This window comes from Artibeus jamaicensis, unplaced genomic scaffold, assembly GCF_021234435.1.
Source record: "Artibeus jamaicensis isolate MK-2021 breed Jamaican fruit bat unplaced genomic scaffold, CSHL_Jam_final contig_3174, whole genome shotgun sequence".
Classification (NCBI taxonomy): Eukaryota; Metazoa; Chordata; class Mammalia; order Chiroptera; family Phyllostomidae; genus Artibeus; species Artibeus jamaicensis.
The window spans coordinates 1,521,104-1,543,217 of record NW_026521738.1 but is presented as its reverse complement, the minus strand read 5'-3'; the positions used below and the strand labels follow the sequence as shown (position 1 = coordinate 1,543,217).

The 22,114-nt window shown below is 39.6% G+C and overlaps 1 protein-coding gene across 1 annotated transcript in view; it reads right to left on the bottom strand.

The window, feature by feature from the left end:
- ANTXR1 (ANTXR cell adhesion molecule 1) overlaps positions 1-20,567 on the bottom strand; it is a 232,490-nt gene extending 211,923 nt beyond the window's left edge. Inside the window, exon 1 of the mRNA XM_053663393.1 lies at positions 20,054-20,567. Within this exon, the coding sequence (XP_053519368.1) occupies positions 20,054-20,205 (152 nt within the window). The 5' untranslated portion in view covers positions 20,206-20,567. The remainder of the gene's footprint in view (positions 1-20,053) is intronic.
- Positions 20,568-22,114: the final 1,547 nt, after the last annotated feature.

Below are 22,114 nucleotides of genomic sequence, written 5' to 3'. Positions count from 1 at the left end.
CAAGAGTCCACAAACTTTTTCTGTAGAGGACCAGACAGTGAATAGTTTAGGCTCTGAGGGCTAGCTATCTGGTTACCACGGCAACTACTCAACCCAGCTGATGTAGCACAAAAGTAGCCATTGATAGCAACTGAACAAAATGGGTGTGGCATTGCTACAATAAAATTTTATTTACTAAAATGCCTGCAGGCCATAGTTTGCCATCCTCTGCCCAAGAGAGTCACTTTCTTTCAGTCTTCCTCACAACACTTATCACTTTTTTCCTGGTAGCTGAGGTTTTAGTTTACTTTCGCTATTCATTTCCTGTTATTTATTGCTGAGAATGTGAAGTGGAAAAATTGTGCCTTGGGATGTATATGGATGCATTCTTTGTGACCTAATAAATATTTCATGGGTGTTTGAAAGGAAAGTTTATTCCCTGTGGGATATAGGGTTCAAAATATATTTATTAAATCAACCTCATTAATTATTATTCATATCCTCTATATCCTTTGAACACTGAAGTATTCAGAGAGATGTCTTTTCAGATTCTGCTGAGACAATAATTTGGTTTCCATCTTTGGCATTCAAAATAAATGTTCCTAAATACTGAAGCACTCTTGCATTCCTAGGATAAATTTTACTTGGTCTTGGTATATTATTCCATTACTATAGTGTTAGTTTTGTTTTAATATACTTGATTCAGATTTAATGTTTTTATTAAACTTGGTCAGAAGTTTTGCATATGAATATGTTATCTTGGGTAGATATGGACATCAGACATATGCTAGCTTCCTAAAATGAATTGGGAAACTTCCTCTTTTTATATTTGCTGCAAGTTTAACTAATACTGAAATTTTCTGTTCCTTGAAGATATGATATAACTGTCCATAAAACCATCTGATATTAAACCAAAGGATGTATTCTCAAGGGAAATTAGTCCTTCTCATATGTCCAGATTTTATTGGGGAAGAGCAAAATGAGAAAGACTGGGCATTTCACCTAAAGGGATTTAAAAAAATCACATTAGACTGTTATTATCACTTGGCTTCAAAATTTGTGGATTTCCTTCCCTTTTCCTACCCAGTAGGTGGACTTGGGAAGAAGAAGAGGAGTTTGGAAGCTAAAAGTAAATTAATTTTTAAAATTTTTTGGTATATGAGAATATAGTATGAGTAATTTTTTCTACCCTGCATTAAAAACATTTTTCACTTTCTCTTTATGGGATCTATTTTTAAGTTTTCTATTTTGCTGTGCAAACTCACTGATAACAGTGCTGTGGTTGACTAACTTTTCTGGGGCTCTTTCTTCTGCTTCTTTTACACCATGTCTTTTTCCTATACTTTATTTCCAATATATTTTCCATCTTGAAATCAATATTTTCAAGTAATTTTTTCAGTAAGAGTATATGAATAGTATACATTTTGAATCTTTATACATTTGAGGAAGCCTAATTACAAAATTTTAATAGCATATCTCACTCAAGACTCTATACTTATTGAGGTTTTACGAACATTTAATGTGGTAGACTAAAAACTGAAAATCTAATGCCAATCTGAGTTGCGCTTCTGTTACGTGAAAGGAGAAGCTAATTTTTTTTATTTTTTGGAAGTATGTAGACATTTCTAATCTTCTATTATAATAATTTATTTAAGGTGGTGTAAGTTGCTGGTCCTTTTAAGAAATTAATTATACTGAATATTTGGTAAATCCTCTAGACCTAAAGACTCTGGAAAAAATATTTCTTCAGCTCTGGAAAATAATTTTTATTATTGTATTTTATTTTTGTAGGTCTTATAAATGTCCTTATCTCTCTTTCCAGAATTTTTATTTCATATATATTCTGTGTTCTTTCTCTTGGAGCTGTGGGGAAAGTTTCTGAAACTGTTGTCTTCTGATGTACTGTGCTTTTCTGCAGTATTTAAGTGGTGGTCCTTGCTTCCAATGGATGTTCAGAAATAGTATATTTTCCCCCAAAACTTATTTTCAGCTTGCTCTTATGACAGAGCACTCTGTTGACACAGTAATATCTCAAAATTGACAACATACTAATTAGACATATATTTGCTTAAATAGCTTTAACAGTTATTACCACTTCTTTTATATAATAACCATTATGCCATTATATATTAAAGTTTTTTAAATGACATATTTTCTGAGCAATTTCTTGAAAAAATTATTGCTTTTTATAAGAATCCATATCTATTTTAAATGGCTTTCTATTTTTTTCCCATGTAAGTGACATCTTGGTTGGGTATAACATTTTAGGTCATACATTTATCACTGAAGTTCTCCATTGTTTAATGCTGCAGAGCTTTTGTAGGTAACCTATGCCTTTTCCCACTCATAAAATTCTTTTGTCTTTGAAGTTAAAAATTTTCACCAGGAAGTATCCAAGTAGTAGTGTCTCTTAATTATCAATTAATTTTTTATTGTCATTTGATGAGCTTGTTCAGTCTGCATTTTCTTGGTTTTTCTTAAATCAGCAAGGTTCTGTCCTATTAAATCGTTAAATGTTTCTCTTAAACTATTCTTTAGCAATCCAAATTATCTGTTATATTGGATATCTATTTCTGCCATTCATTATTTACCAAATTCTCTTTCATCTAACTCCATTTCTATTCAAATTATGAGAGTTAGTCAAACACACCTTTACATTTATATCATTTCCTGCATTGTCAGCTCTGCTCTTTACTGCTTCTCAGCTGACTTTCCATTTGTCCCTTTTATTTTATATTTTCTTAACTGTTCTAGGTCCCTTTTCTTTTCACTGCATACTCTATTTCCTGTTTCACAAATTTCTTATTTAATTTCGTTGAAATCATAAAACATATGATGCTAAAACTGAACCTCTTTTGCTTTTGAAACTTCTTTCCATAAATATGTGCTTCTACCCTGGGAATTTTTGTTTAATCACTTATTTTAAGTTGCTAAAATTTCATAGGCCCCATTTTCATTTTTAAAAATGGGAAGGTATAACTGGGTCTGGTATTTGCTTCCCAAATATTATATATATTTGAATTATATATAAAATATTGTAACATATATATATGCATGTATATATATATACATGCATGACATTGTTTTATCCATGTAAATTTCTCTAAGAACTTAATCTGGAGGAAAGGAATGGCTAAAGTAAGCTTATTTTATTGTTCTACCAATTACGGGAAAGATAAAAGGGGAATAGCTCCTCATCATTTCCCACAAAGGAACTCCATCCTTGTAAGGTCTCTGTGTTTGTTTTGGACGTGGTTACATTAATTCCAGCTTGCCATATGCAGGGTTTTCGGCCTGGTACCTACTCCAGGTTCACAGACCTCATTCCTGATCCCTATTGCATCCGCATAATCAATGACGGAGTGCTGTCATTTCCCTGGAGTCCCAGGATCTCAGGGAAGGACTCCACAATGCTGGGCAGAACCACTGTCACCAGATGCCTGGTGTTCTCCTTTGTAAGAATCGCCCCTCAACTCTCCAGTGCAGCTGCCTCTGCGTGATCCTGACACACAATGGCGGCTGCATGCAAGCAGAAGCTTCCCATACCTCTTATGTCCCACTGGTAACTTGAAACTCACTTCTAGCTTTGGGATTATTCTTGAGGCTCCTCTGTATCTTCCTTTACATGCTTTTTTACAACTTGGCAGCAGTGTCGACTGTAGACCCTGGCAGACCTCCTTCAAATTCAACCCACCAGCTTTGTTTCCAGTGGAATTTCTCACAAGTGTGTTGTGTGTCAGTGTCCCTGTCCTTAGTCTTTAGACCTGATGCAGGCTTTCCCCAGATGCTTCCTTAAGACTTTCTTTTGGGGCGGGGGAGGACAGTTTACTTTACTGCCTCCCATGATAGTGGGAGGCAATAAAGAAGAAGCTAATTGCCTATTTTTAGCGTCTTTTTCAGAATTTAGAAATAAACTTTCTTTCACATCTCCCAGAAAGCCCCTCAAATCATTACATTTCAGTTTCTGCACTTATGATGCCCTGAACCAACACTTCCAAAAGTCACCAGCACCTTCATTTTTGCTAAAGCATATGGCCTTTCTCAGTTCTTTCTTGATGGATATATTTATAGTATGCACAAATATAATAAATAATGTTTAATGATGTCACAAACTGATTTTTGAATGCCTGGTAAGTCCTTTAGAATCTATAAAGATGAAAAATTACAACATGACATTTATTGAGTATTTACTAAACATCTGGCACTGTGCTGAGCATTTTACATTCATTTCCACTTAATAACAATTGCTAAGGACCCAAGATGGTGAAGGAGTAAATGGAAGCTACACTAACCTCCTCCCAGAACCAAACAGGAATTACAACTAAATTATAGAAAAGTCATTCTGAATAACCAGCTGAACACTTGCTGGAGAGAGGCCTTATAACCACAGACAGATGGAAGAAGCCACATCACCACAACATGACTGGTAGGGAGTGTGGAGGAGGCATGAGAGGGCTTACTGGGCTCCCACAGGTGGCAGCTAAAGTTCTGGAGGGATATTTCAGTGGCCAGGGGATTACCCCTGAGAAGTGTGGAGTCTAAAGCCCAAGGTAGGCTTTCCAGCTTATAGCACCAGAACTGGGAAAGGACCCCAAATAACATATGTCTATTAAAAGCACTGGGGTCTCTGTCCATCAGGGAGAGATGACTAGAAATGCCATCTCTCCCTGATGGCACTGGCCCTCTCAAGAGGGCCTCTTAAAGGGCCAACACACAAAATTCAGTTTGTAGCCACATACCCTGGCTTCAGCAGAGCAAGGGCAGAGTGGATTAGAGATGTATGAGCATCTGGGACAGGTAACTCTGGGGAGAGAACTGAATGGTCAGCCTCCAGTATCTCTGTGCTGAGTCCTTCCCTAAACTGCAGAAGCCATCTTTCTCAGGCAGAGCACTTTCCTCCAAGTGGCAACAGCCTGAGGGGAAGCAACAGACCCAACAGGAGGAATTACTCTGCCCTACCCTGTGGTGCTTAAGCTATGCTGCTGAGTACAGCTTCTGAATACTCCCAGAGTACTTTCACTCTTTAAGCCTAACAAAAAGCCTGCAGATGATGGCAGATCTCTGGGAGCTCTGAGACTTTAGCTGACTCTCCTCCAGACCTGGTACTGTTTAAAGCCCACCTTGGTGTGCACCCTGGTTCATTCTGCACACAAACAGGCCCAGTAGAAGGAACCACATGCTGTGGATCACTGATAGCTCTAAACAGTTTGCTCAGGGCCAGTCACAGGCAGCTTTTGACTCTGCACCAAAGTCTTTGCAGATCTACCTTAGTCTAATACATAGAAACAAATACAAAGAGGCAGCCAAAGTAGAACAAAGAAAGAGCCCCCAAATGAAAGAACAAGAGAATTTTTCAGAAGAAGAACTAGAGGAAATGGAGGCAAGCAATCTATCAGATAGAGAATTTAGACTAATGATCGTAAGGATATTTCACAACATGAAAAAAGACATAGAAACCATAAGAAAGGACCAAAAGAAATAAAGAATGCATTATCTGAAAAAATAATACACTGGAAGGAATAAGCAGTAGGTTAGATGAAGCAGATGATCAAATCAGTGATTTGAAAGACAAGGTAGAAAAAAACACCTGAGCAGAGCAGCAAACAGAAAAAAGAATTTAAAAAATGAAGAGAGCTTAAGAAATTTTTGGGGACAATATAAAACATAACAATATGCACATCAGAAGGAGAGAATACCAGAAGGAGAAGAGAATGAGTAAGGGATCAAGAATGTATTTGAAGAAATAATGACAAAAACTTTCCTAATCTGGTGAAAGAAAAAGACAAAGTTCAGGAAGCTTAGAGAGACCCAAACAAGTAGGACTCAAAGAGGTCTATATTGAGACACATCATAATTTAAATGACAAGGCTTAAAGACAAGGAGAGAATCCTAAATCTTCAAGAGAAAAGCAAGTAGTTACCTACCACAGAGTGCCAATTAAAACATCATCAGATTTCTCAACAGAAACACTTCAGGCAAGAAGGGAGTGGCGTGAAATATTCAAGGTGATGAAATCCAAGGACCTACAGCCAAAGCTACTTTGCCCAGCAAAGCTAACATTTAAAATAGAAGGAGAATAAAAAGGAGCTTCCCAGAAAATAAAAAAACTAAAGGCCTTTGTTAACACCAAACCAGTCCTGCAACAAATGTTAAAGACCTTGCTTTAAGAAGAAGAACAGGAGAAATGAAAAAATGGGAGAAAATAAAATGGCACATAATACGTAGCTAATGATAACCACCTTTAACGTAAATGGCTTTAAGTGCTCCATCCAAAAGATATAACATAGCTGAATGGATAAGAAAACAAGACTCACATATATGCTGTCTCCAAGACACCCACATCAGATCAAAAGACACACACAAACTAAAGGGATGGAAAAAGAGATTTTAAGCAAGTGGAAAGGAAAAAAAGGGCTGAGGTAGCAATATTTATAACCAACAAATTAGACTTTACAACCAAGTCTATAGTAAGAGACAAAGAAGGACACTACATAATGATAAAGGGAACAATCCAACAAGAGGATATGACCCTAGTAAACATTTATGCACCCAACATAGAAGCACCTAAGTGTGTAAAACAAATCTTGAAAAGGGGAAATTTGACAGAAATACAATCACAGTAAGGGATTTTAACACCCCTTTGATTTCAATGGATAGATCTTCCAGACAGGAAATCAATAAGGAGATGGCGGCCTCAAATAATACACTAGATCAAATGGTGTTAATTGATATTTTCAGAGTCTTTTAGCCCAAAGCAACAGAATATACATACTTCTCAAGTGCACATGGAACATTTTCTAGGATAGACTGCATGTTAGGACACAAAACAAGTCTCAATAAATTTAAGAAGATTGAATTCATATCAAGCATCTTCTCTGACCACAATGCTATGAAACTAGAAATAAATCACAAGAACACTGAAAACCATGCAAAGACATGGAAGCTCAATAGCATGTTATTAAACAGTGAATGGGTCAACAACAAGATTAAGGAATAAATCAAAAGATACCTTGAAACAAATAAAAATAAGGACACAACAATCATAAATCTGTGGAACACACAGAAAGCAATCCTAAGAGAGAAATTCATAGCATTACAGGCCTCTCAAAAAACAAGGAAAAGCTCAAATAACCAATCTAACTTTACACTTAAAGAACTTGAAAAAGAACAACAAACAAAGGCTGAAGTGAGTAGAAGGAAGGGAATAATAAAAGAGAAATAACAACTGACACCAAAGAAATACAAAGAATTGTAATAAAATATTATGAGCAACTATACGCCAACAAACTGGACAACCTGAATAAAATGGATAAATTCCTAGAAACATACAATCTTCCAAAACTAAATCAGGAAGAATCAAAAAATCTGAAGAGACAGATTATACCTGGTGAAATTGAAGCAGTAATAAAAAAAACTTCCAATATGCCAAAGCCCTGACCCAGATAGCTTCAAAGGTGAATTTTACCAAACATTCTGGGAACAATTAACACCTCTCCTTCTCAGACTATTTCAAAAAAATTCAAGAGGTGGGAAGCCTCCTAAGCTCATTTTACAGCTCATCTTTAAACCTACATTATCCTAGTTCCAAAACCAGATCAAGATACTACAAAAAAATAAAATTATATGCCAATATCCCTAATGAACATAGATGCTAAAATCCTCAACAAAACATTAGCAAACCAGCTCTGGCTGGTGAAGCTCAGTGGATTAAGTGCGGGCCTGTGAGCCAGAGGATCACAGTTTGATTCCCGGTCAGGGCACAGGACTGGGTTGCCGACCAGTTCCCAGCAGGGGACTCATGAGAGGCAACCACACATTGGTATTTCTCTCCCTCTCTCCTTCCCTCCCCCTCTAAAGATAAATAAGTAAAATCTAAAAAAAGAATTAGCAAACCAAATACAGCAATACATTAAAAAGATCATATACCACGACCAAGTGGGAATGTAAGGTTGGTAAAACATTCACAAATCAATAAATGTGATTCACCACATAAACAAAATTAAGGATAAAAACCACATGATCATCTCAATAGGTGCAGAAAAGGCATTTAATAAAATTCAGCACCTATCTTTGCTGAGATAAAAACTCTCAGCAAAGTGGGAATAGAGGGAACATACCCAAACATAAATAAGACCTTATATGACAAACCCAGCATCATATTCAAAAACTATAAGCATTCCCCTTAAGATAGGGAACAAGACAGGGATGTCTGCTTTCACCTCTCTTAGTCGACATTGTACTGGAAGTCTTAGCCACAGCAATAAGACAAGAAAAAGAAATAAAAGGCATCCAAACTGGAAAGAAAGAAGTAAAACTGTCTTTATTCACAGATGACATGATACTGTACACAGAGAACCATGAAGATTACACAAACTAATAGAACTGATAAATGAATTCAGCAAAGTAGCAGGATACAAAATTAATATCCAGAAATTTGTTGCATTTTTATGTGTCAGTAATGAACTAACAGAAAGGGAAATTAAGGAAACAATCCCATTCACAATTGCTTCAAGAAGAATAAAATACCTAGGAATAAATCTAACCAAGGATGCAAAAGACTTATACTAAGAAAATGATAAGACATTGAAGAAAGAAATTGAGGAAGATAAAAATAAGTGGAAGCACATACCGTGTTCATGGATAGGAATAATTAACATCGCTAAAATGTCCATACTACCCAAAGCAATCTATAGATTCAATGCAATTCTTATCAAGATCCTAATGACGTGTTTCACAGAACTAGAACAAGTATTTCAAAAATTTGTATGGAACCACAAAAGGACCCTCACATCAACAGTGATCCTAAGAAAGAAGAACAAAGTTGGAGGCATAACGCTACCTAATATCAAACTATACTACAAGGCCATAGTAATCAAAACAGCATGGTACTGGCATAAAAAAACACATATAGATCAATGGAATAGGATAGAGAGCCAGGAAATAAACCCACACCTTATAGTCAATTAATATTTGACAGAGGAAGCAAGAACATATAAGGGGCTAAAGATGATTTATTTCATAAATGATGTTGGGAAAACTGGATGCATGCAGAAAAATGATATTAGACCACCTTCTTACACCACACGTAAGAATAAATTTAAAATGAATTAAAGACTTAAATGTTAGGCCCAACCATAAAAATCCTAGAAGAAAACAAAAAGCAGCAAATCTCAGACATTGCTCATAGCAATATTTTACCAGATATATCTCCTCAGGCAAGGGAAACAAAACAAAACAAACAAAAAAAACCAAATGAGACTAAATCAAATTAAAAAGGTTTTGCACAGCAAAAAAAAATCACAAAATAAAAAACAACACACAGAATGGGAGAACATATTCGCCAATACATCTGATAAGGGGTTAGTATCCAAAATTTTTAAAGAACTTATAAAACTCAACACCAAAAAACCAAACAACTCAATTAAAAAATGATCAAAACACCTAATAGACACTTCTCCAAAAACAACATACAGATGACCAATACACATATAAAAAGATGCTTAATGTCCCTAATCATCAGAGAAATGCAAATTAAAACCACAATGAGATACTGTCTCACTCCTGTCAGAATGGCCATCAATAAATTAACAAACAACAACTGCTGGTGAGGACGTGGAGAAAGGGAACACTTCTGCACTGTTGGTGGGAATGCAGACTGGTGCAGCCACTGTGGAAAGCAGTATGGAGATACCTCAAAAAATTAAAAATGGAGCTGCCTTATGACCCAGCAATCCCATCTCTGGGAATATATCTGAAGGAACCCAAACAGTAATTCGAAAGAACATAAGCACACCTAGGTTCATTGCATTATTTACAACTGCCAATATATGGAAGCAGCCCAAGTATCCATCAGTAGATGAGTGGAAAAATAACTATGTAACATTTACACAACAGAATACTACTCACCCATAAAAAAGAAGAAAGCTTTACCCTTTGCAACAATATGGATGGAAGTGGAGAACATTATACAAAGTGAAATAAGCCAGTCAGAGAAAGACAAATACCATATGATCTCACTCATATGAACAAACTGAACTAACAAGCAAAATAAAGACGGACTCATAGATAGAGAACAGGATGATGGCTAAGGGAGCGGGTGGAGGGATTGAACAAAAAGGTAAAAGGACTCACGAACATGGACCACAGTGTGGTGATTTTGGGGCGGTGGTGTACAAGGGGACTAAATGGTAATGTGAAAAATACAATAAGAAAATAAAAATAAATGGCTAGCACTTAATGAGCACTTCCTATGTGTGCACAGGACTCTGTTCTGAGCACAAGGCCATATGACAATCCTATTAGCTCCCTTTTTACAAATGAGAAACTGAGTTCACAAAGAGGTGTGTAACTTGCTCAAGGACACACAACTAGTAAGTCAGGTTGGGACGTGAACTCTGGTGGTCTGGCCCTGATGGCCATGTTCTAGTACAAACAATAAACTAATACAATCTCCTTTCTGGTGTTTAAACCTGTGCTCTTACCACCTACGCAACACTGCCTCCCCATGGAGGGGCCAGGAAATGTAGTTACAATTCAGTGTTACATGCTCCAATAGTGACAAGTAATACAGAAGTTCCACAGATTGTTATGGGAACTTGGGAGTAGGGATACCAGGAAAAGCTTGAAATTGAGGCACTTAAATACAATCAGAAGTGCTGAACTGGTTGCTTATTTTAATGGAATAACCTTTACAATGGGCTTCATCTGTTTGGCCTTCAATCCTCTTACTTTTTGTTCATTGGATGTTGTCTTTTATTACAGTTAATAACTGAGATGATCGTACAATTTATAATCTAAACTGAGATACTTCCAAGAATAAAATAGAAAGCAATTAATACTTATACTGGGAGAGGGAATACTTATAATGGGCCAGGAATGTCCTAGGTCATACATTCTTTTTATTTATGGTTAGATTTTGGCCGTCCAATGGCATTTTGTAATCCCTTGACCTCACAGGGTTTACTATTATGACTGGTGTATAGTTACAGTTAGAAATACTTATCTTTTATTTGCTATATAATTTCCATGAACCTACTATTTCTATTATCTTTTATGTAGGGAATGATGGCAAGATGACTGTGACTCTGATCATAATTCTTCTACCACCAAGATATTGGGAAAGTCCTGTTCTGGGTGTTGCAGTTTCACTTATTAATTGAAACTGTATATGGTCGAGCATCAGAGTTTGAAAAAAGATGATAAGGCTACTAAATACAGCCCCAGGAGGAGAACCCTAAGGGTTATTTCTCTCCATCTCTTGGTAATGGACATTCTACTGCTCATCAGGGGACATGAGTTGTAGGGATGCCTGAAAAAAAGAAAGGATTCTGAATGATGTGATGTAGAGAGGTGATTATGCTTCTTAATTATTGTCACTTTAGGGAGCCCACAACTAGTGATGGGAAGGGCCAAGCATTAGTAATCAATCAAAGGGTAAGAGGGCATCACCTATGTAAAGACAGGAGTGGCAATGTAGGGCATTACAGCCAAAGCCAAGAGAGGGCATGGGTGAGTTCAGTTAACTGCCTAGTGTGGCTTTGTTGGAAATTACAAGGGTCAGAGTGTGGGAAGAGATAAAGCTAGGGAAATACCAGTGGCTTGTGCAATAAGGCTCTTGAATACCGCACTAAGGAATTTACATTTTATCCTAAAAAGAGCTTTGGAGATGTTCAAAGATCAAAGGGTTAGGGAAAATAATGCCAAGATTAAATTTGAGTTCTAAAAATGTCAATTTTGTACCAGTTTTGAGTTTATAGGGTGGGGGGAATGGCTAAAAATGACACAGACCCATTTAGAGAAGAATGTTTTGGTGAACTGGGTGAGAAATGGCCTGAGCTAAGAACTAAGGCAGTGATGAAGCAGAGAATGGGGTAAACACAGGAGAAACGTGGGAGCTGATATGGTCAGACAGTAGGATAAAGGATTACTCTCAGATCTTTGGCTTAAGTGGATGGATTTACAGTGAAGTCATTCACTGGCTTAGCATATTCCTTTCCAAGGCCTACAACGTCCTGCAGCCTAATTATCACTAAAGCCTTCCTCCTTTCAGGGGGTCCAACCTGTGGCCCACAGTCTGCATGCAGCCCAGGATGGCTGTGAATGTGACCCAACACAAAATTGAAAATTTAGTTAAAACATGATGAGACTTTTTGGTGATTACACATCATAATGTATTTAATGTGTGGCCCAACACAATTCTTCTTCCAGTGTGGCGCAGAGACGCCAAAAGGATGGACACCCCTGCATGCTCCTCTGCTCAGATGTAGTCCTAGGATGCTAGGAATAACATCATTGGCTAGCCTTGACCTACCCGGCCATCTTTCAATTAGGAGGTCTCAATTAGGGGAGGTAGCATCTCACAGGACAGCACTTAGATACAAATGCAGGACTATTTATTGATTAGCACATTGGCCAAGAAAGCTAATGACATTTACAAAGTAGGGATCATAAAGTAGAGGTGTTTAAGCTTCCTTCAGTCCCTCGCAGTGAAAAACTATCCAACTGAAAATGCCAACAGCAACCCTGTTGAGAAACACATTTAGTGGGAGCCCAGATACTCTTGATCCAAACTCTGAATCAGCCCCTGCAATATCCGGGCATCCTCTCAGCTCAGGTGCTATGGTGTTCCAGCAGCTGCTCTCTCTTCTCAGCCTTTTCAAATACTCTCATATCCCACGAATTATGGACAAAGAGATTCTTAGCTGTCCAATACATTCATGTAACACATAGGGAGCAAGTAAGCATGTCTGATCTCCATTTGTACCTTCTATGTAATCTAATTAAAGCTTTGCCCACTGCACCAAATGTTTCATCTAAAGTGTGGGAGGAATGAGGGAGGAAAAGAGTAGGAGCCATCACTGACTCGTGGCAGATTTGAGCTGTTATATCTGATAGTAATTCCACATTGATCAATATATCGAAGACTTACAGTTCCAAAATGACTCTTTTCCAGAAGTCTTACCTCTGGACTACCCTCTCTCGTGACTATTCCCTTCTTGCTTACTCAGGCCAAAGCAGGGCAGCATAATTATATGCTTTCAGTAGAGGCGTTTAATGCCCACCCATGTCTGGCTTTCCTCTGCATTTAGATACATGGGAGGATGGCATTTTTTTCACCCTCTTTCCATGTGACTAGCTTTGACCAATAGGTTGTGGGTAGAAGGATGCCTGTCACTTCCAGTTGGAGAATTTCATTGCCAGCCAGAGACCCTCCAGCATTTCCCTTGCTTGCAGCTGAGATGGTGAAAACAAGCATTGAGGAGTCTCCACCAGCCTGGCTCCCAGAATAGCTAATGAGCCGACCTCATCACACATGAAGCTAGGCAGAAATCAAAAACGCAGGCTGATACTTTTGTTGTTTGGTGTCACTGTGACTTTGGGGACTGTCTGTTACCACAGCATGACCTGACCTACCCTGATTGATTCAATGTTCTTTTACAGGTTACAATTCTTTTTATCTTTGTGCGTAGATTGTGAGTCAGAGAGGCTTGGGTGTGAGGTTGACTGTGACTGCTTAGAGTGACCTTGGCTAACCTTTCTAAACCTCGGTGTCTTCATGTGTCAAATGATGATCCTGACTGTACTGGTCTTACCTGGTTGTAAAGACAAAACTGGATCATTCAGGCAAAGTGCTTAGTTTAGCACAGTGTCTGGAAGGTAACAAGGGTTCAGTAAATGCTACTTATTATTGCTTCTTGAAATTGATCTAAAATTTTCTCTTTCTGCCCCACCTGCCCCAAATCCTCATTGTAGCCATTAGCTTTGGCTGCCTAGAGCCCTCCTAATGTCCTTCTGCCTAAAGAGCAGCAAGTCTGGAACGGCTTCCTGCTTCTTCTACATCTCGTGCAGCTCCCAGAACAGGACATTTCCTGCAATGGGCATTGTGTTATCTGTGCCTTTAAGGGATTACATATTCGTTACTGTAAGTGAGAAGATATTTATGCCAAATGAATGAAAGAGTCAGTTCAGCTGAAATGAAGAAATCTAATTACTTTTTTTGTATAAACCTGGCATGTTTGAGAAATACGTCAGAAATGTCCAAATACTCACATTCTTTTGTTGCTGAGAGGTGAAATCCAGTCACTTGGCCACACATCAAAAAGACACACATTCTAAATTAGCATAAAACGAATCTCGTCTGCATTTATGTGACAGCCAAGTCGCAGTAAAGGGTGCCAGTCGCACTAAAGAGTTTGTTCCTGGACCACTGAGAGTCCTTTAGCATTTGGAGATAATTACAGGTTTTCTGAGGATGGGTGCCTTCCTCCAACGCTCCTGGATTCTATTCTCAGCTTGACACTGAGTGTTACCAGGTCTCCACAGCTAAGGAAACTGGAGGTAATTACTTGGCTGATTCAGACAGAAACACGAAACAAAACAAAAACACATTTGCCTTATTTATATTTATTTTTGACCCATACACCAAAACTTCCAATTTGTAGGCAGTTCTACCAACTATTACCTGGTCTAATAAGCCCTCTCTGAACCTGGAAGCTAATTCGAGGAACATTTAAAACTAACCATAGAATCCACCTCAATAACACACACACTCACACAAAGACATTCCTGGCCCCTGGAAAAAACTTTTTTCTGATGCCTCTTAAATTATTATTGTAGCATTTTCAAGGTACCTTCTAATGAATTCTGTTTCCTTATTCAGAGCCAATGTCACCTTTTCACTACTCAAAACTCTCTTCCACAGCATCTCTGAAAGCAAGCTACATCCGTGTGTTTTGACACATATACAGAGTTGAATTTCCCTTCTCCATCAGGTCCAATCTAAACAAATTACTAATTTATTGGACCTTTACATGCATTATAATCAGATGCCCTTATAGTCTGATCCATCCGTCCACGTCTCAGAAGCATCCCTGTGGGCCGTGGGTGGTGGGAGTCCCTGACACTCACAATCAGCGATAGCTGACTCGAGAGCAGAGCAGTAGCTCTTCAACCAACTATCTTTATTGACTCATGCACCATCATTTAATAGGACTCTGATGCAGAGACTTTAAATTTTTGGAATCTACCCAGTTTCTCTAGTTGTGTTGACATGTGCTTCCCATTATGACCCAACTGTACAAGGGCAGTGATGAGTAGAAAGAGCTGAGCTGGGAATCAGGAGCAGACATCGTCCCTGATCTGTCATGATCTAGTCTTAGGCCCTTAGGTAGGTCACTTCATCCAGTGGGTTGATATAGGTTGACCATCTGTAAGTTAGAGACAGCAGTGGTTGTCCTAGCTGCTAAGCAAGGTTGTCTTTGGCAAACCCGTGAGATGGCATAAGTGTTGGGAGACTTTAGTTCTGATTCTAAAGATTTCTTTTGTAAGTTAGTAGCTGGGAATCCAGAGACATTGCCCCAGAAAAAACAGTACTACACCTCATAGTGAGGTTCCCAGCCTAATCTATAAAAATCTGTTTAAAGACCGTGTTTCTGAACTATGACACACAGCAGTGGTCATTACCTCCACTTGTGGGTCCCAAGGTTGGAACTCTGAATGGCAAGGAAAGGTCCCCTTGTAGAGGTAAAGAGAAAGAGAAAACGGGTGCCAGACAAAAAAGAAGTGGCAGAGGGAGGGGTATGGAGGCTCACCGGAAAAGGAGGAGCCCAGGGTAAGCCTGTGGGGGGGCCTTTACAAATATAGGGATTTATTGGGTGATATGCTGTGGCTTTGGCAAGTCTTATAAATAAAGCTACTCAGTGCTTACTATCACCTTCCAGCTCACCGTCTCCTCCTGTCCTCTTGCTCTCTCAGCCACCATTCCATTTCTGAAGTCCTTAGGGCACACATGAATACTGTCACACCTCTCTGAGACTCAGGATGAAGAATCCCATTTTTCCACTTAAATGACTAATGGCTTTCTATAAAATAGACCAATATATGATACATAAATACACAGTGGTAGCAGGAGAGCCCTGTGAGAGAGAGAAAAGGTACACACCTGTCCGTGGGCTGGTCAACTGAGTGCATTGATCTTAGAGGACTCCCTGGAAGACTTAAAGGAGGCTCCTTGCTTGTTTTTCTCTGGATAAAAGCCTTTCAAAGCTGACTTTTCAAATCCCTGATTGAATTTCCAGCAATCTACTTTTCCTGACTGTAACCAGAAAAGCATGTTTAAATGAACACGAAATTCCATAAGTATAAAGCCCTGTGAAGCTCAGTCCACCAACTACATCGCCAAAGCCGCTAATAAGGCCCTATTGTGTTACTGTGGTAGTCTAGGTTGTCATTATGAAGTCTTCTGCTCCTGGTTGAGAAAACATGATGTTCCATTAAATGTATAATCTGGGTTCCCTCCAGGCTAGAGATGCATCCTGCTTAAAGCTGAAATGAGCTGAGATTCAAAGTCATGGAAAAGAAGAGAACCATCCACTGGAGGGGAAAGAGCATTAAGGGGTGAGAAGAAGAATAGTGAATTTGGTGCCCTGTGATCCACTGGTTTCAGCCTCTGGACAGTGTCGTACTGGCCAAAGGATCTTAGAAGCCCAAGGGGAAAATGAGTCGGCATTCTTTGTCTTTCCACTCTGCTGTGGTCAGGTGCTGGACAGCACTGGTTCTTTCTATGACCGAAGACCATGTCCTTAGGACCTGTCCAGGGGCCTGTCAGCTATCACCACCTTTTGGCCCATTCCTCAGCTCTGGGCTTCACAGTCACATTTGAGATGGCAAGCTAGGGTTATGCATGCTGTCCTAGTGAGTTCTAGCAAGTTTTTCATTCAGCACAAAAGTAGCTCTCTCTTCAAGCAATGGGACAACTAAAGGAAGTCAGAGGAGTCCACAGATATGTAATATAGGTGCCTGTCAATGTCTCCCCACCACTTGTTTCTCGAAGCACTTTTGGGTCCACGATGTACTGCAAAGGATCCTATGGCGCATTGAGAAATTTACTCCAGCATTAAATATAAAAGAAGCAGCATCCTTTAGAATGGCGAAAGGCTCAGCGTGCTAGTTAGAATCCTCCTCATACTTGAAATGATTTTTTAAACATTCAAAGTAACTTATTTTTGCTGAATATAAAAGTTACACGTTTATTGTAGAAAATTTTGAAAATTCAGAAAAACATAAAAACAGAATTCAAAAATCTAGAGAGAAATACTGTCACATATTGGGTAAATACACACGTGTTTGTTTAGCTTTTTTCAAAGGTAGAAACCTAATGTATATAATGTTTGCTAAGTATATTTTCACCTGAGGGTATATTATGAGCATTAAATATTTTTCTTAAACTATCTCACAAACATACACAGTATGCATATTTAATACTAGGTACTTATCATGCCTTACTTAATACATCCCCCACTGTTGGACCTTCAGTTAATTTTCAGCATCATTTAAAAACAGCACTGCCATGAACATACACACAGGCACTTCTGTGTGACTATCTTGGACTTTTTTCTTTAGCGCATAGAACTGAAGGGTGGAAAAGTAGAAACCTATTTTTAAAAAGCATTAGATACATGTTGCGAAATTATCTTAGTGTCTTCGCTATCCATTATGGTAACCGTCTGTGGCTATTTAAATTTGTTAATTAAACTTAAAATGAAAAGTTTACTTCCTCAATCACACTAATTAAATTTCAAGTGCTCAACAGCCTCAGATGGTTGGTAGCTACTATACTGGACAGCACAGATAAAGAACATTTCGAGCATCAGAGACAGTTCCATTGCACACCACAAGTCCAGAAAGACGGCCTGAGTTTATATTTTCCTTGGTAAAATATGACTGTGCCTTCCTCTTACAAGTTCGCCAATACTAAATATTGCTATTGGTTAAAAATATTCCCCAGCTTAATACAAATCGCATCTTGATTTTTCATTTTTTTTACTAGTTAAGTTGAACTTTAAATTCATTTACTGACGGTAATACATATTTTTTTTGGTAAATTATTTATATAGTAAACCTATTTCCTATTGGGATGATATTTTAAAAACTGCTTTTTGTATATATTGAAAGAGTAATGTACATTGCAACAGTTAGTTATGGTAACTTATCTTTTATTTATAGCATTTTTCACTTATAGAAATTTAAATTTTTAATATATTTAAATCTTATTGTAGTTTTCTCTATTGTTTCTGCTGTTTTAAAAGCTCCAAAACTAAGATTACAGTAATATTCATCTGAAATTTCTTCTAGTTCTTTCACCATTTCATTTTAAACATTTACATTTTCAAATCCTGAAATTCATTTTGGTGTGTGGTATAAAGTATAAACAAACCCTTTTCTTTTCCCATGTTATCAACCATTTGTCCAAGAGTCACTTTTTTGAAACAAGAAGTTAATTCCCCACTGACTTGAACTTCCACTAGATGTTTACATGTCCTTGGAGTTATTTCTTGATTTTCTACTCTATTCTTTGGCTTTTACCATCCTGTTTTTTATTAATTTCCTTTATAATGCATTTTAATGTTTGGAGATATAAGTATTTCTTTATTATTCTTTTCCAAAAATGCTTTAACTCCTTTTGCCTATTCCCCCCCCCTCCATGATAAACCTAGAATCATTTGTTAAATTCAGCACAAAAATAAATTCTTTCAGAACTTTGATTGAAAAGTTGAATTCAGTTTAGAAACTGGTTTGGAGAGAATCAGTCATCTGTTATGTATGGAGTCAAGCCATTCAGGGGCATGGTGATTCTGTTCATTATTTCAAGGTTTCTTGTACATCCTTCTGAACTGGCTTTAAAAAAATTTTTTAAAGCACAATGATAGACATCTCTGACTATTTTCAATACAGTTTCTTGATCTGTGAGCTGGCGCTCCAGCCACTAGAAGTAACAAAAGAAATTCCATTTCTTAGCATTGGAGTATATTTTCAGTATCCACCTTCTCATAAATCTGCAAGAAAGATCTCACTTTTTATCCAAAGAATCTGGAGTTCAAAACAGCCTTTACGGAAAAATCAAACTCTAGGGGCAACTGCAAAGCACATTTGGTTTCTAGCTGGCCAGCTTATTTTGCAGGACTCCTTTTTCCAATTCCCAAATACTTTCCAGTCTGTGAAATTCATCTCCCCTCCACTGTACCAGCAAGCGCCTCTCCTGGCGCTGGGGAGCTCACACAATTTCAAGGAGCATGCATCTTGTCTGAGGGGCTTTTTATTGTTAAAGTTGTTTTTTGGTAGGTAGCATGGAGATTCCTTGAATGGCTGCGGCTTGGCAAATCTAAGGGGATTTGGGAAGTTTAATGGGTCAGATTCAGCTCTCCCTTGAGCACAGTCTCGGAGTCTGAACACTATCCAAAGCCGTAAGGAAACCAGGGCTCCTGCACCTCCCTGGTAGCCTACCAGTCAAATCGCCAAGACCTTGAATTCGCCTGCATCAGGGCTTCTCAAGCCCAGGGACTGCTTTTTACACACGGAGGACTTTGGGCAAAGTCTGGAGACATTTTTGGTTGTTTCCCACTTTGGGACTGGGGGCGGAGGGAGGAGGAGGGACGAGGGAGGATGGAGGAGGGGTGGTTCTGGCATCTCCACTTGGCGGCAGAGGGTTAAAGACCAGGGATGCTGCTAAACACCCTGCAATGCACAGGTTGGCCCCACAACAAAGTATTCCCCAGCCTAAATCTCCATAATGCGGAGACTGAGACATTCATCTACTTTTCCACCAACTGCCCAGTCAGCATGCGTTATATTATTAGGAACAAAGGTAATGCATTAAATTGGACAGTTATTTAAAAGGAGCCGACAGACTTTAAACAGCCCACACCTCTTACTTGAGACGCGCTCGAAAGTTCTGCCTCTCCTAAACAAGCCTTTCTCACTAAGGTTTCTACAGCAAATGAGAAGGCTTCGCAGAAACCTAGTAGGTCAACAGCATCCTCACACTCCCTTGCACGCTCCTCTGTCACAGAAAGCAACGCAGAAAAGCAGTGTGTCTCCGGGACAAGGAGGGACGCCTCCCCTGCGGGCTCAGGCAGCAGAGGGTGCGAGGCGCACTCCCCTGACAAAGGCGCAGCGCTGCGGCGCGGCTGGATCCCTGGACAGGCGAGCCTGTCCCAAAGCCGCCCTGCCAACAAGCCCAGCCTGGGAAGAAAGCATCATCAGCTCAGCCTAGTGCGGGACAACTTATGGCACTTACTTGTCCAAAATGAAGTACAGGTCAAATCCCCCGTAGCAGGCTGGATCCCCTTCCTCCCTGCGTCCCCCATGCCCGGCACAGATGAGCACAAAAGTGGCTAAAGAGAGACACTTGAAACCAATGCCGAGGGCTTTCGGCTCCACGGTGGCCATGACCTGCAGCTCAGGGAGACAGTAGGGTCCTCTCCTTCCCACGCTCCTCGAAGTCGCCAGGACCCTCAGGGACGCGCCATCCGTGGGGCCCTCCTCTCGGGCCCTTTATTCCCCCTCACTCTCCTGAAACTCCCCGGAAGCAATTGTCTGGAGGAGTTCAAGGTTTTCCTTCTGGTTTCCGCTTCGATTCTGTTTCTGGGTTTCAGGTTTCAAGAATCCCAATACTGTACTCCGCTTTTTAAAAAGGAGCTGCTTCGGACCCCGGCCGCCTGCCGCTCCCGAGGCTGCGCTGAGGTTTCGCAATTGATGCAGTTCCGCCCAGACTGTTCTTTGTCCCAGGTTTTAAATATCATGGGGTGGGTTTTCAAATTGTTCTTGGTTGGGGGAGTGCTTTGCCTTTACTCCCTCCTCTCTACCCCGTTTCTTATTTTGATAGGGGAAGACAGTCCAAAGGGTGCCACCTTGTGGCCCAAGACGATGAAAGCGCCCTTTGGTGTTAGCAGGACGGTGCAGGTTTTCTTCTTTTTCTCACGCACCTTCCGTCCCCCATCCTCCCCTCCCCGTCCATTACGTCTTCCTCATTTTTAATTCTTTCTCATGCTCTAGCTCTTTATTCCTGTCCTTTCCTACGTCTGCTGATAGGTTCATTTGATGAACATTTGATGAAAATCTATTTCCTGCAACCAAGGCAGCACCCACCCCAGACTGGGACCTTTGCAAAGAAGCCATTGTTGCAAATTAAGCAGAGAATAGGGCCTTTGAGGTCCGAATCATGCAAGTGACTTTACTGTACTCTTTAGCACAGATCATAAAAGAGACTGCTGGGGTCCGGCCATGTGGCTGAGAACAGCATGAACAGTTCCGCAGAGAAGCCTGCTCCCTCCCTTCGTGGAAAGACTGAACATTCTGCATTATCTCCATCTCCAGATTTTAGAGATTCTGTGGTAGCCTGGTAGCTCTTTTCAGCCTGGGAACTTTGACTTTTTTCACCCTATCTTTGGTGTAGGACAGAGGAATAAACAGCTTACAAGAATATGGACCTTTCAAACAGTTTGGGGTGGGCAGCGAAGTCTTTTGCTAGCCTTTCTAAAGTGAGAGATCCTCTTCAGAGTTGCCCAGCTGCAGGTGGGAACTCAGTTTTAGCTTCATATGCCTTTCACTTTGGGAGTCCTCAAGGAATAGCCAGGCTTCATTTTTCAGGATTATTTCTCCAGGCACACATCTTCCCCTCCACTGTGACCCTCGAAAGTCCTCACTCCTTAATGTGACTGTTCATGGTGGTTCCCCCCCTTTTGTTTATCACGAAATCCCACTGTCTTGGAATGATCCATTAAATGATAATTTTGTTATCAAGTAAATTTTGGAGATTCATAATGCATTGCACTAGCCTTACTCCAAAACTATTTTTAATATTTCTTATTGCCTGATATTCACATACACTGCATAGGACTGATCTGTGTGTAATTTATAATATATGGCAGAAATGAAGTTGTGTGACTTCTGAGGTTAGGTCATGAAATATATTGTGGTTCCCTCCTTGCTTTCTTGGATCACTTGCACCAGGAGGTCCACTGAGGTCATTCAAGTAGCCCTTTGGAGAAAGTCCCTGGGGCAAGAAACTGAGATCCCCTGCTGACAGCCAGCATCAATTTGCCAGCCAATTAGTCTGGGAAGCAGATTAGTCTCCAGCCCCAGACAAGCCTTCAGATGACTGCAGCCCTGGCCAACATCCTGATTGCAGCCTCAGGAGAAACCCCAAGCCAGAACCACTCAGCTAAGCCATTCTCAGCTTCCTGACCCACAGAAATTATGAGATAATAAATGTTTACTAATGGTTTAGGCCTCTAATTTGGGGAGTCATTTACTATATAGTAACAGCTATGAGTAAATATTGTTATGTTGAAGCTTT